This window comes from Dasypus novemcinctus, chromosome 7, assembly GCF_030445035.2.
Source record: "Dasypus novemcinctus isolate mDasNov1 chromosome 7, mDasNov1.1.hap2, whole genome shotgun sequence".
NCBI lineage: Eukaryota > Metazoa > Chordata > Mammalia > Cingulata > Dasypodidae > Dasypus > Dasypus novemcinctus.
In genome coordinates this window covers 112,603,648-112,618,894 of record NC_080679.1, presented here as the reverse complement: position 1 = coordinate 112,618,894, position 15,247 = coordinate 112,603,648, and the positions used below count along the sequence as shown (strand labels likewise).

Here is a 15,247-nt window from a genome sequence, read left to right as displayed (position 1 = left end):
CCGATTAAGGGCTGCAAGTAGAGTATATGAGTGTGTTGCATGAAGGTCTGAGGACTTAACATTCCTGGTGTCTTCTCAGAGGGGGACACCCACTCTGGCATGTGGGTTCTGCAAGGCAGTATAGAATCTCTGAAGTAAGAGATGCTTGGAAAGATTTGGCAAATTTCAGAATAATGTTGAATTAAGCCATGGTAAATGGTAACAACAAAAGCAAGAAGCAGAGAATGATTTATCATGTAGGGAAGAATGCACTCATAATATCATAGAGTTTAGCTCTTTCATGGCCTTTGCTCCTTTAAGAAATTCAACCCCATGCATCACATGCTTTATTCCCATGCTTTATTCCCAGGCATTGATGCATGGGAGCAGGAATGGTGGGCCCGACTGGGCAGAAATTTCAGAGGCACTGCAAGTCGCACCAGCCTCGTTAGTCAGCCCTATTTGGGTTTTCCTGAGCTCCATGTTGCTCTGTGCCTGGTTAGTTACATTCATCTACAAACTGCCAATCCCTCTTGCATCAGATGTACAAATAAAGCCCAAGGCGTGGTGCCACTTGAAGTCTCAGCTTTGAATCCCATACTGATGAGCAAGCCTCCACTTTCCTGCAGAGGTGAAGCAATGGCATGTCCTTGTAAAACTCCCTTGTTGCAATCACATTGGCACTGCTAAGATTTCTCGTGTAAAAAACCTTGTAGTGAATTCTGTGTGACTGTTTGATTGTCCTTACTGGTAAAAGCTGACCAGATCTATTTGCCTTTTTTTTTGCCCTTCAAATCAAGGTACTTCTGAGCCTTGTTTTTTATAATAATTTTTTTTTTTGGAAATACAATGCAATTTCCCTTATTGGAAGAGCATGCCTTTAAAATATTGAATTTACTACATGTGGGTCTGATATTCCTATTAAACTCTTAGGAAACATACCAACTACAGAAAATTTCCTTAAAGAGGTTCTCATTGCTTATGATCAAGGATCATCCTTTCCACCCTCACCAACAATAGGATTTCTGTTGTTTTTAAAGGATCAAATTAAATTGCAGATAATTTATTCTAACCATAAGTTATTTGTCTAATTTCTAATGCTACTGGCCAAATCTGTAAAATCTTTCATGATAGAATTACTTGGAAAAAACAGAGTTTACCATTTTGTGGTCTCTCTGGACTCCCCTGTACCAACTGTACCCAAATGATTTAGAAAATTGGATTTGTTCCTTAGAAACATTTTCAGGTTTACATCAAAGACTGGTGTCATTTCTGGGTTATCTTCTCTCTCAGTTTCCCCCAGTAAGCAGTTGATTCCAAACTGGTTTGGCTTTGCTGTCCTGTTGAGCATCTTTCCTTTCCTACCCCAGGCAACTGTGAGAAGGTTTCTTACAAACCATTTGTTTTTTACCTCCAGAAAAGAAGCTTAGGAAGGTAACACACTTTTATCTGCTTATTTTAATTTTTTTGCAATAAAAGGTTTGCCCAATGCTTTTTAAAGCTGCCTGGAAATGGTTTTAGGATTATGTCCATGCTGCAAGTACAGATGGTCAAGGGTTTATTGCGTTGTGCTTACGTGGCCGTAATTTTGACCTCTGGTGTGGGTGATCATATGCCTGTAGAGTGGAGCATGTGCCAGCTGAGTGAAAATGCGACCTGTGGGCAGGGCGTCAGGACCCGCCTCCTGAGCTGCGTGCGCAGTGACGGCAAGCCAGTCAGCATGGACCACTGCGAGCAGGTAATTCACTGATATTTATATCTAACACTCAAGGCTTTGTTTTTCTTAATATTGGTCTTCAGCCTGCATGATGTTTGATAGAGATGACAAAGACTCATTTCTTCTTGTCTCAGCTTAGGTTAAGTTAGAGTAAGAGGAATTCGAGAAGTACAGTGCACCTAATGGGGAATAGACCATTTGTAGGAAAAAGAGTTCATCAAAGAATATTTTTTAATACGCTCAAAATGTCTTTAATTGTAATTAGCCTGCAAAGTGTTGAAACTGGACAATGTTTATATTTAGATAAGGCTTTTTGTATTGCACAGCTGATTCATTTGTGTGCATGATGAATACCTGCCACCATGTGCTATTATGATGTTAATTTACTTAGCAAAGGGTTGCTAGATAAGTAGTACAGTTGTGGTTTTCTTCTCAGTCTAAGCCAAAATGCCTCCCTTTCACTTTCAGATTTGTAATTTATATTGACCCTTTTCTCTTCTATCTCAGGTTTAGACAAAAGGTATCATCAGACTTATTACAAATAAATCATACTTTCCTTTCCATCATATAAATAAGAAGCACTCAGGAGCAGGTTTAATAGAAATAAAGATGATCACATGTTACACTGTACGAATCACTAACAAGTCTTTGATATAAACTGGAAATATGAGACTAGTTAACTCAGGTTTCCACTGAAATGTTCCTAACAAGCTGGCAAAATGAAATTGGTCCCACATTTCCTAACATAGGGTAGTCCACAAGTAGAAATTAAAAGCAAAGCTAAACCTTCCTCACCTGTATTTTCTCAACATGCACCTGAACCGCCAATACAACCATAGCCCTGGACCTAAGAGCCTGAGAGTGCATCTCCTGAAACTGGCTGTCCCATCTGGTAAAATTCTGAAGCCTGGTATAAGGGAATTATTTTAGTACTTTATGTTATTTAATCTGCCTTTCAAGAAGTTGGCTTCAGGGAAAAATAATAGTAAATCTACAACTTCAAGTATATGAAAATCTTACATTTAGTGTATGGTTTAAATCTTTTCTTTTGAACGCAAATGTATAAACTCTCCATTCATAGAAAAGCCATTTCTTTTCTTTCCAAATAACATGTTCAACAAATATTTAAAGAAAATCAATTTAAAGAAGCCCCAAAATATCAACCTAACTAAAATACCCATACATCTTGATGGGTCCCATTATGGTCATTTATATTTTGCCCACTTGGTAAACAATCATGTGTTAATCTTTAATTTTAGCACAGTTTGGGCATTCTAATATTTAATTTGTGTTGATTGTCCAAGTGTTCATAAATAAACATAAAACCTGTAAGTGATTCTCAGACAAGAATTTTTCATTATTCTTTCTGTGTTGGTTGACACCAATTTCTGAGATGATTTATTCTTTTATTAAAACCGCCTCCACCTTGGCCATTAGAATATCGTTATATTTTACCTGGACGCTGGTTTCAGAGAGGACATAAAGGAAAATAAACAGTATCACCAGTTGTCCTATGATTAATGTCATCATTTTGTTTTAAGCCTAATTGCTTATTTTATGGCTTTTAGATGTGCTCTTGATATTATTTTTATTCTTTCTTTTTCAGCCTACCTACCTGGTAATTTTGTGCCTGAAGAGCACAGTGCCAGAATTTGGCATAGAGATGTTTCTCTGGTGCCTTGCTAGCTGAGCAAAGGACACATCTCTTTGTTATGTGACCTCCTACTTTCTCAGTACTTGAGAAGCCTAATGGCCCATCTATTCTATAATTTAGGATAGAATATCATTTAGGATGTCCTAAAAAGAAACTGAGGCTAACTAATTTTTATTGTGTAAAGTAAGGACAAAAATTTTCTATGATCACACCAATTCATAGAAGAAAGGATAATTTTATTTCAACAAAATGTACAAAGATTATTATCTCAGATAAGGACAGTCTTTCCCCAAAGAAAGATAACTGGTAACTTTATACCAGCATTGCTGACCAAGTTAGTGAGATGGAGTCAATTACATTTTCCCGTTTGGAGCTTATTTATTCAAGAACTTAACTTTTTAAGTGTGACTGCCAGTTGCTGAACAAATTTTGGGGACTCATTCCATCAGTGCTCTTCTCTAGGTGCCATTCCTCATCCATGCTTCTTCAACTTGAGCACTACTTTCTATCACAGTACTGCATTCTGTACATCCATGTGTATTACTTAGCAAAGTTTGGTTTTTTATTTTTTGGCTTATTTTGTTTTGTTTTGCCTACTTTATCTCTTTCAAATTTTTGTTCTCCTCTTCCAGTGTATTCCAGTAAGGAATAGTGACTGTTTATATCACAATCACATGTCATGCTTGTTTTGAAAATGTAAATTCCTGGCCCTACTGCAAGCAATTCAAACCTTTTAAAACAGAATCTTTGGTGTGGGCATCATCATTTTAACAAGTACCCATCTGCAGTCCCTGTGCACAATGGAAGTTGGAGAACTCCTTCCATTCCATCCTCTCCTTCCACAACTCCCCCCCCCCCCCCCCTTTCCTTATCAAAGAAATGTTAGTAAGAATAGAAGCTAACAAGTTGGGGATCCTTTGCTAAAATCTTTAGCCATTAAAGGTAGATGAATCTCTTGTTCTAATTTTAATGAAATCCTAGCTGGCTGGCCCTTTACTTAATAACATGCCAAATCACCAGTATTAACAGGTATAACTTTCTCCAGTGAAATCATATTTCATTTCCATTGCAGCTTAACTTGGAGAAGCCCCAGAGAATGAACATTCAATGCCTGGTGGAATGTGTGGTCAACTGCCAGCTCTCAGGGTGGACAGCATGGACAGAGTGTTCACGGACCTGTGGCCATGGAGGTATTTGGGTTCCCTCTCTTTGCTCCCACTGATTGTCTTAGTTTTTTGATCCCTTTCTGTATACCATAAATTCATAAATGAGCGTAAGCCACGTTGGCATTTGAGGTTGACCCAGAAGGCAAGAGACAGAACAGGGCCTCCTATTAGTCCATTTGGGCTAGGCAGATGTTACAGAACTATTGTCGGTGGGAGACTCCAGAGGGGCCGCTGAACCTGTGGGACTAGTGAGACAGTCAAAAGGTCAGAAACTCAATCAGTTCAAAGAATGGCCTCAGTGGTTTTTGGAAGAAGTATGTATTGGATAAGTAAAACTGGCTGCTATATCAGATAAACCCCAAAAACAGAGGCTTAACTTCAAAGTCCAGAGATTTATTTTCGCCCTCATAAAGCCTTGTCATTTGGGAGGGGCAATTTCTGCTCCAAAAGGTCAGTCAAGGACATAGCTTCCTAGAGGGTCTACCCTTTCACATTACCAAGTTTCTTCAACTGTTGGCATCCATCTGGCACTGTGGAGGTGTAATATGGGCCAGGGTTGAAGTAGCATACATCTCTTCCATCGATGTCCTTTAGATAATATAGCCACATGTTCCCAGCTAGATTTAGTGTGCCAGGGCAGGAAATATAGTTCCCAATTGGCTAGTCACTTCCTACAATGATGTTACACTATATTATGGGGCAAAAGGAGTTTGAATCATAGGTGGACAGATAGCAATCACTGCCACAAGGTCGCAGGATCTCAGTGGGTAAGTAATGAACAGTCGCAAGGAGTGCAGAAGGCAATTGATACTCAGAAACTAGACATATGCAAGCTTAGGTGACATTCCAGTCATGAGGCTCAAATAGGGCCCAAGACATGTATCTATGAGAAAACAATTGACAGTAGCAAAGCAGGGATGCGCATAGCAGTGGTTTAGAATAGAACACCTGCCCTGAAAGAGAACTGCAATTTACCATAAGGAAAATGTCAGAAATTTGGATTAGGGATCTAGGGAGAACTCCTGACATCTAGCTACACACTAAACAAGGAAGGGAAAGGAAGGAAGGAATCATGGAATGAGGGTGGAAGTAGAGATACCAAAACCTGGGTCTGATTGCCAATCAGAGATATTTGGAGCCAGTTTTTTTCAGAAGTGTCTCTAAAGTGTGGGCTTATTTCTAAGCTACTCACAAAAGAATGTGCTAGGGTCATTGATAATTCTCTGCCTTTGTTGGTTAGTCTGAGGTACTGAGGCAGGAGTAAGCATGGAAGAGAGGCTCATCTGTAAGTTCAGCAATAAGATGCTGGAAAAGACACATCTGAGAAATGTAACCAGGACATGTATTAGGCAAACATGACTAAGGGAAATTGACACCTATTTCTGCTAAGAGCATCATTCATAATGAAAATGTGGGTAACACTATATATACTACTAATAAAAATATGCCATTCCCTGTATAATTGGGGGCCTATTTAAAAAAAAAAACCTGGGTAAGTGTTAGGACCAAATTTCAGTAACTGATCTGCTGTTCCTCAAATATTCTAAGAGGCAACATGGTATAGTTTATGCATTACAGTTGGGTAGATCTAAATTCAAATTGCAGCTGTTTGGGTAAGTCTTATTTTCTTCCTCTATAAGGGAAATTAACAATCTTTTTGAGGTTTGGTTTTTGGTTTGAGAATTAAATGATATGACATATATGAGTATAACTAGCAGAGTGACTTGGAAACATTGAGTATTTAGTATATGTTTAATATATGTTTCCACTGCCATCTTCCTCTATACCAGTAAAGAGGGTTATTGGAGAACTTCTGGGATCTTCTGAAGATGATACCATGGTCTAAGTCACTCTTCTTTCTCACTTTCATCCCTCATCCTTTTTACCCCACTCAAAATCCATATATTACAGTCACAACCTAAGTGATTTTTTTAAAAATGTGAAAATGATCAAGTGTTTTCCTGTTGACTTTAGTCATTCACAAATCCACTTAGCCATTAAACAAATACTTAAGTGCCAGTTATAGTTCTGCATGTTGGGAATGCAGCAGTGGGGGAAAATGTCAATTTCCCTGTGCACATGGAGTTTACAGTGTAGGTGAAGAACAGATGGTCGACCTACAAACAGGTAACGTTGCATTCTGATGTGTTCACGAAAGCCTCTTACAAGTGAGAGGTGTAATTCATACTAGCAGTGCCTTTCATCAGAAAAATTATTTGCACCTCTGTCCAGAAGAGACCCACCCTGATTGGTCGACAGCAGTAAGAACTGCAGTCTTAGCCTCAAGTGCCTGTGCTGGGAATGTGACTGTCACAGAAGTAAAGGGTGTCACAGGAAACAGAGAGAGGGTAAAGTTCTGTATCATGAACCTAGTCTAAGAGGACACTCAGGATCTCAGCCAGGTCTCCCCCTCTCCATCCCTGTCACTTCCCCCACCCCCCACCACTGTCCTGCTGGCTCTCTCTGCTCCAGTAAGCCATATTTCAGTTGTGTCCTTGATCATATCATCCTACTTTCCACCTTGGCATATTTTCTCAAAGGTAATATCTCACCATCACCCCCAGAAACTGCCTCCCATCACTTTTATAATATGTGCAATCGAATCATTTGAATGCCAAAGACCCAGTTAGAGCTCTTCATGCATGAGTCCCCTCCCAGTGCCCATGAAGCACAGGGCCTGGCATGTGTAAGAACTTCAGTTAGTATTTGTTATTGTTCAGGTGGTTCTGGACCTTCAGGAGAACACTCAGAGGGGAAGAGCATGTAGTCTAAAGCATGATGCTCAAAGGCAGCCCACCCCTGCCCGTGGCTGTGTGTCCCTCTCTGCCTAGGTATGTAGGTTCTTAAGTACTTTTACCCAAGAAAGGATTCAATGCAGTGAGAAAGGAGATCTGTTTGTGATTATTTCTGCCATAGTTCCTAATTCTTCCATTGTACCAAGTCATTGAAACATGGCATATCTCCATGTTATTCTAACACAACATCTTTATAAATAAGGCTCCAAATAGTAAGTTCAGTATTAAGCTATGACTTTCATTTTTTCAGCAGTTCTGCTTGTATTGTGGTATTATCAGACCTTTTTTTGGTCTACTAGGGAAAAAAAAAACCAAAAACTTCCAAATCTGAATCCCACTGTTGGGACATTCTAGGCTATTAGACTTTAAGCTGAAATTGACCTTCCTTCTAATCCTTAGAATAATCAATAAAGACAAACAATCAAACAAAGAAGATTTTCTAAAGAAAGTCTCTTTGTGAACAGAGGGACTAGGGAGAGAATGTTAACCACTTGGGGAAATCAAGTTGCATGAAGTACTTGAAAATCATCTGAATAGTATCCATTTGCACATAACTATGGCACCAGTTATAAGTCACCTCCACCTGCTTTTTCTAAGGGGCTAGGAGGACATCTTCTTGGGAATCCTTTCTTGACCTTTAGATGTCTTGATTTTCTGAACTGCCAAAGGTAATAATACATTTTTAAAAATATTCTGCAATACTGATAATTGACAAACCCTCCAGCAAGTCTAAATGTCATTTCTTTATTCATTCAGAAAAAAATTATAAAGTTTATGCCTGCTATCCTGGCACCTACTAGAATCCTCTTTCATTTTCGAAAGCATCAGTATGGAAAATAAATTATATGGTGACCCTACTCTCTGGAGTTCTATTCTTGAAGGCAAGACTGTAGAAGAATTTTGTTCATTTATTTCACAACTATTTATTGGATGTTTTCTGATGGTCGGTAAGTCTTCAAGAAACTGAGCATATGCTGAGAATGGACCAGATCAGATCCCCAGGCAAATAAAGTCCTGCTGGCTTCATAGAACTAATATTCTATTGGAGAGTGGAAAGTGGTGGTGAGGAGTCAGAGAGAAGGCAAATAAACATGTAGATAAACACAAAAATAACAGGTGATGAAACCAAAACAGATCACATACAGAGAATAACTAGGGGAGTATCTCACAGAAACATGGGGGTGAAAAGACCACTGAGGAGGTAATATTTATGTCAAAAGTGAATGGCAAAAGTGGATGACAGAAGCTGCTATAGCCAGTGTTTCCTTTAATAGGCTGCTCAGTGTTCAATCTGACAGATATTTTTGGACCACCTGTAATATTCAAACTTTCACATTAGAACCTGCAGAGTATTTTTCTCAATACTCAAGTAACCTTGAGTATTTTTCTTATACTATTTACTTGTGCCCCAATTCAATCTTTAAAAAATGAATTGAACAAAGAGAACTAGAACACTAGGACACATGGCCCTGGGGTTTTTAAGCACCTACTCTCAGGACACTGCAGATGCAGCCTTTGTGATTAGATGTATTCAGCCGTTCAGCTCCAAACTTGTGCTTCTCCCCACCATTCCAACATCCTTTTCCAATCCTGCAGCACCAGCTCTTTCCTCATCATTACCTCAGTGGTTTCCAACATGAGAGAATTCTGTATTTAAATCTCATCTTAATCTTCTCATCATACAACCCAACAACAGTAAACAAATGGCACTAATCAAAGGTAGAAATGTGTACAGATGTTTTGTATTATACAGATTAACAACAACAACAAAAAAGAGACCGAATTCTGGAGCTGAAAGGATGGGAAAGTGTCATTGCACAACATCTGTGTTTGTCTCATCTAAGAAAGGGTGCCAGCCTTTTTATGCAATGCTTTCTTGTTTCCAACTGGTTGTGGCAATGGGCAGGGACCATGAGAGGGTTTATTTAGTCACATTAATGTAGGCAAGCAAGGTACGTGGGAGTCTAACTTCAGCACCTGCGGCTCTCAGCTGTCTTCTTTATCAAGAATGAAGTTCACAAAATAATCTGTTTATGAATCTGTTAGTAGTCGGGCAAAACCTAGTGTTCTGATACCCCGATGGTTTCCCATGAGCCACACTTCACCATCAAACCCACAGAAGTATATTGATCTGAAGGAAATGTTGAAAATGAGCTCTTATTTTATTTTCCAAGCATCTGAATTACCTCTTTAATGTACACCTGAAGCTTGACATATACTTTCTAATTGTGTTAAAGATTTCAAAGTCAGAAGAGTTTGAATCCAATTTATTTCAGGTTAGGGAGAGACGGATTCTAAGCTTCTGCTAAGGGATCTCTTTAGATTTCAAAGATCAAAGCTTGTAATAGAAGAGCTTAATATTTGGATTCATCGTGTTCTTTGTTGAATTTTCATCAGTACAGTGGAATGTAGAACTCTCCAAATTTAGCATACCATGAATTATTCATAATTGTTATTTAGCCAATACCACTCTAAGAATGTTATTAATCCCAGACCATGATTTTTCTGTTTTATATTTTTAATTCAATGCATATGGTTTATACTATTTTTCAATACTGTGTAATCCAGCTTGCTTCTAGAGTACCTGCTAACCACTGCCCATAATAATAATAAAAAATTGTATTAACTGAAAAGAACCATTACCTTTTTGTTTCTAGGTTTTTGTTTTGTTTTGGTTTATGGTTTTTGAGACTTCAAGGGCAAGCCAGTAACCTTCACTTCTGATATCTGCATAAAATTTAATCAATATGGTGCCTTTGATTGGGCACAGTCCAATAGTTTGAATAGTTCAAACGTATTTGCTGGATCAAGTAATTAGTTCCTATCACAAAAGAATAAGAAGCTAAATGGGAAAAAGAAAAAGGTTAGACAAGAAACCAGAAGATCTGAGTTTTGAAACTGGCTTTTCCAATAGCAAACTAGTATTTGAATAAGTCACTTATCCTTTGCAGAACTCACTTTCACTTTTTTATCCATAAAAAGATAGCATATTAGCATCATTACTTTTTTCTCTTTCTTTTTAAGCACATCCTGCAAGCTGGAACCCTGTTTTATTGTTCAGGGTTTTTTTTTTTAATTGTGGAAAATAACATAAAATTTGCCTTTTTATCATTTTTAAGTGTACAATTTAGTGGCATTAATTACATTTACAATGTAGTATAACCATTACCTCTACCTATTTCCAAAATATTTCATCACCCCAGACAGAAACTCCATACCCATTAATCACTCACTCTCCATTCTCCCTTCTCCTCAGCCCCATGTAACAGCTAAAGTACTCTCTATTTCTATAATTTTGCATATTTTAGATTGTTCACATAAGTGGAATCAGAAAATGTGTGTCCTTTTGTGTCTGGCTTCTTTACTTAGTATAGCATTTCCAAGGTTCATTCATGTTGTATCATTATTAGAATTTCATTCCTTTTTATGGCTATTAAACATTCCATTGTGAGGATATTCCATATTTTATTTATTAATTCATCTGTCATTGAATATTTGGGTTGCTTCCAGTTTTTGGCTATTGTAAATAATGCTGCTATGAACATTGGATAATATGCGTAAGTATCTGTTTAAGTCTCTGATATCAGTTCTTTTTGGTATTTATCTAGAAGTGGAATTGCTGGGTCATATGGTAAATTTTTTTTTTTTAACTTTTTGAGCAACAGCTGAAATGTTTTCTACAAGGGCATCACCGTCTTACATTCTCATCAGGAATGTTCAAATGTTCTAATTTCACCTCATCCTTGCCAACATTTGTTTTTTTTTTTGTTTCTTGATTACAGCTATCCTAATGGATGTGAAGTAGTATCTTATTGTGGCTTTAATTTTATTTCCCTAATGGTTAATGATGTTCAGCATCTTTTCATTTGCATCTTGGCCATTTGTATATCTTCTTTGGAGAAATGTCTGTTCAAGTCCTTGGCACATTTTTAGTTGGGTCATTTGTCCTTTTGTTGTTGAGTTGAGGAGCCCTTTAAATGTTCTGGATATTAAACCCTTATCAAAAATATTATTTTCAAATATTTCCTCCCCATTTTGGTTTGTCTTTTTACTTTCTTGATAATGTCCTTTGATGCACAAAAGTTTTTCATTTTAATGAAGTCTAATTTATATATTTTTTTCTTTTGTTGGCTGGTCTTTTTGTATTATATTTAAGAAACCATTGTCAAATCCAAGGACAGACAGATTTGCCCCTATATTTGCTTCTAAGATTTTTATAGTTTTAGCTCTTAAATTTAGGTCTTTGATGCATTTTGAATTCATTATTGTATACCGTGTGAGAAAAGAATCCAGCTTCATCCTTTTGCACATGGGTACCAGTTTTCTCAGCACCATTTATTGAAGAGGCTTTCTCTATTTAATGTACTTGACTCTCCTGTTGAAAAAATAAGTTGACAATAGATATTAGGGTTTATTTCTGGGCTATCAAATTTCATTCCATTGGTCTATACAGCTGACGTTATGCCTGCACAACATTGTTTTCATTATGGTCGCTTTTTAGTAAGTTTTGAAATTAAGAAGTGTGAGTTCACCAACTTTGTTATTCCTTTTCAAGATTATTTTTGCTACTCTGGATCAAGAGTAATTACTCTTTTTTCCTTTTTTTTTTTGTTAAATTGATTTTTATTGCAATATATATATAAAAAACAAATGTTTTTGTGATATATATAACATAACTTATTGTGTGATATATATATATATATATATATATATATATATAACATAAACTTTTTAATATTTCTTGGTAGAGAGTACAATTATTGATGCCAGGAATATTTTAGTAAATTTTCGTAAGAGCACTGTGATGTACAGGAATAATTGTACAAGTGAGGTGATAGGAAATTAATTAAGCAAGTTAACCAAGATAACATAGCTTGTTAGTTGTGGAAGAACTAATGTATCAAATTTGTGTGTCTCCAATGCCCCCATTTCTTCTGCTTTGCCTCTTGGAATCTGGAATTATGTAGTCATTGAATTTAATTATCACAACATGAATTTATTATGCACCTATTGTGTACATAGCCCTAAATAAGGTTTGCTTTACAAAAATTCTTGTAATTTACTGGTATATTTAGGAATAAGCAAAGGAGACAGATCTCAGACCGGAATGACAAGGGCATTGAGATATATTAATACTGTAAGAAATCTCTCTGAATTTTAAGTCTCCTAAATGTATACTTGTTTCATAATCAGTAATGTTGCATATTATGTAGCCCATCTAATAGGACTATAGCTCCAGGAAGCCAATCTTATAAATAGAGAATATATTACTTTTATGGTTTTCTCTGAAAAGAACAGGTAGAGTAACCTCTATGATTGCTAAAATCAGTATCTCTGATCTATTTCCCTTGTGTCCCATGCTGGGGAGGGGGTTGTTGCTTCTCATTGGAGCATGCCTGCTACCTATAGGTAAGTGGTCTTTCAAATTTCAGCCTTTAAAGAAATGTGCTGACTTAGAATAGAACTAGAGTCTAGAGATAAGCAGTTCGGACATATACACACACCCTACCACAGAAAAGAGCTTTTTATGTCCAAGTAAAGCCAAAGGTGCTTAATCTTCTGCCCTTAAAAGACCTTTCCCACCCCACTGCTGCAGTGCTCTGGGTTAACCTCTAAAACTCTGGTCTTGTCATTTCCTTGCTTACCTGGCCTAACTCTCAGATAGATGGTCCTGACTGGGTCCAAAGTCTGTTTGACTCTGAAAATCATGCCTATGTTTGGGTGTTACCTAGGAAGAAAAGTGTATTGGGGCCTGAGGCAATTTTCAAATAAGCCAAAGAATTCCCTTACATTGGAAGACCATGCCCCCATGGGTCTCAGAGCCAATCTTGTTGACCTACCTTCTCAGATTAAATTTATCTCCATAGACTAGAGCTCTGAGTAAAGAATCATTACCCCATCTTCCATCTCTACACAATGCCAAATACTTATAGGAGGCCTGATCAACAATGTAAATGTTCTCCATTTGTTCCTTTGGATAATATCCTTTGATCCCAAATCCATTTACACTAAAGTATATTTATTTAAAACAAATTTTGGACTTAAAATAAACCAACTTGCATAAAAATTCCAAATGATATTTGTGAAGATAAAGGAAAGGTAGGTACATTTTCATCCATTCTTTAGTAGATGTTAAGCATAAAAGAACAGCATGAAAGTAATTGGGCATTTTATGTATAATCTGACTTTCCACTGCCTTTAGAAATTTATTCTAAGTACCTACATTCAAATAAAGAGTTATCATAAAAAAGGTGTTAGAACCATAACCTTAATTACTTTAAGCAAAGAAAAATAAGAAGTGTACAGATACAGGTGCCAAATTTTGCCTAAGTGCAATTCTCAAATTTGTTCAAGTGGCTGAACAACTAGAATTCATAGCATCTGATTCCTATGACAAAGACCAGATAATATACATTGGGAAGCACATACTTTTGCAGTAATAAGGAAACTTTTGATCCAGAGATTCTAGCTGTATGATTTGGCAAACATTGTTTAACCTCTCTGAGCTTCAGTTTATCAGGTATTAACTGAGAATATTAATAACTGTGTCTGAACCACAGCCTGAGACTGGGATTCTTGTTGAAGTGATTTATTTTGGAGTGAAGAGAAAGGGAATGAATAAAGCAGAATGAGGAAAGGGAAAGAGCTAAGCAAGAATATGGTATATCCTCTATATATTATTCTACAAAGCAGTAACTCAAGTAATTTTGTCCCCCACATTCATAATGAAATGTTTTACAACGACAAGAGGTATTAGCCACTAAATTACTTCAGTCACTTTATGTGAATAAAACTGATTAATAGACTGACCAAGACCAGCTTTTAATAAGTTTTTAGTTAGTACCTTTTTGTTTCTTTTTCAGCTATTTAGTCATTTGGTAGTATTTGCTTATATCACAAGCTTAAGAAAAAAATCCACAGGGGAAAAACCTAAAAGAGGAAGCATTTTATTCAATCACTCAATTTTTGTTGCATGTCGTGAAAGACCATCACTGGTTGATTTTAGCAGCCTGACACCCAGTTCTGTGTAGTGTTTAACTCAGCTAGTCTCTTGTGAATTTCTGCTTCTGCATAACTGTATTCCCTGACATGATGGAGCATATGCCTTGAAAATTCAATTCATATTAAAAAAATAACAACGTCTAGGTGGAAAGCACACCAATACCAATCATATGCAATACATGTTCTAATTATAAAGCTCAGTCATTTCATATGTTACTATTGTCAAATCTACATGTATATAGTACACTGGCATTTATAGGTGGGTTCATATAAATTGCTCTGATATTTTATTTAATGAACTAGTTGTTTAAGGTTAAATGCATATCTTCTTCAGTATTCTTTCTATCATTCTTGTTTTTCTTCTTCCATTTCCCCTACACATATACTTTGGCTTACTTGCCTTAGTCATATCCATATTGTCCAGAACTATTGAAACCATAATTTTTGGTTAATTCAATAACTATATGTCAGGGCCATCAACAGTCATTGCTTAAAGCTTGTCACTGTAAAGGTATTTGGTGGCTGGTCACTTTGATCTGAAGGTATGGTCTGAACAGGGAACCATTGCATTTGACTCCATTTCCTTTTGTAAATGTATAAACTGACAGACTTTTATCAATTTTGAAATTTTTGTTGCTTAAAACTTCCCAAATCCTTTTTGTTGGTGGAGCCTCAGAGTGAAACCTATTTGTAGGTACCAGATTGGTTGCTTTATTAGTTAGAGTTCTCTAGGGAAACAGAGTCAACAGGATATATATGTGTGTGTGTGTGTGTATGTAGGCGTGTGTGTGTGTGTAAATATTATGAGATTTATTATAGGAATTGTCTCATGCCAACAGTGAGGAGACTTCTCTATTGCATGCAATCGCCTCAGTTGATTGTAGATGTAATCAGCATAGATGCAACCAACTTACTGATGATTAAATCCATGCAA

General features: G+C 36.8%; 1 protein-coding gene across 2 annotated transcripts in view; it reads left to right on the top strand.

Moving 5' to 3' along the window:
• Positions 1 to 15,247, top strand: part of THSD7B (thrombospondin type 1 domain containing 7B) — an 882,043-nt gene that overhangs the window by 834,547 nt on the left and 32,249 nt on the right. For both annotated transcript variants that reach the window (XM_058301029.1, XM_071216471.1), the window contains 2 exons: positions 1,602 to 1,717; positions 4,423 to 4,540. In XM_058301029.1, the coding sequence (XP_058157012.1) occupies positions 1,602 to 1,717; positions 4,423 to 4,540 (234 nt within the window). The remainder of the gene's footprint in view (positions 1 to 1,601; positions 1,718 to 4,422; positions 4,541 to 15,247) is intronic.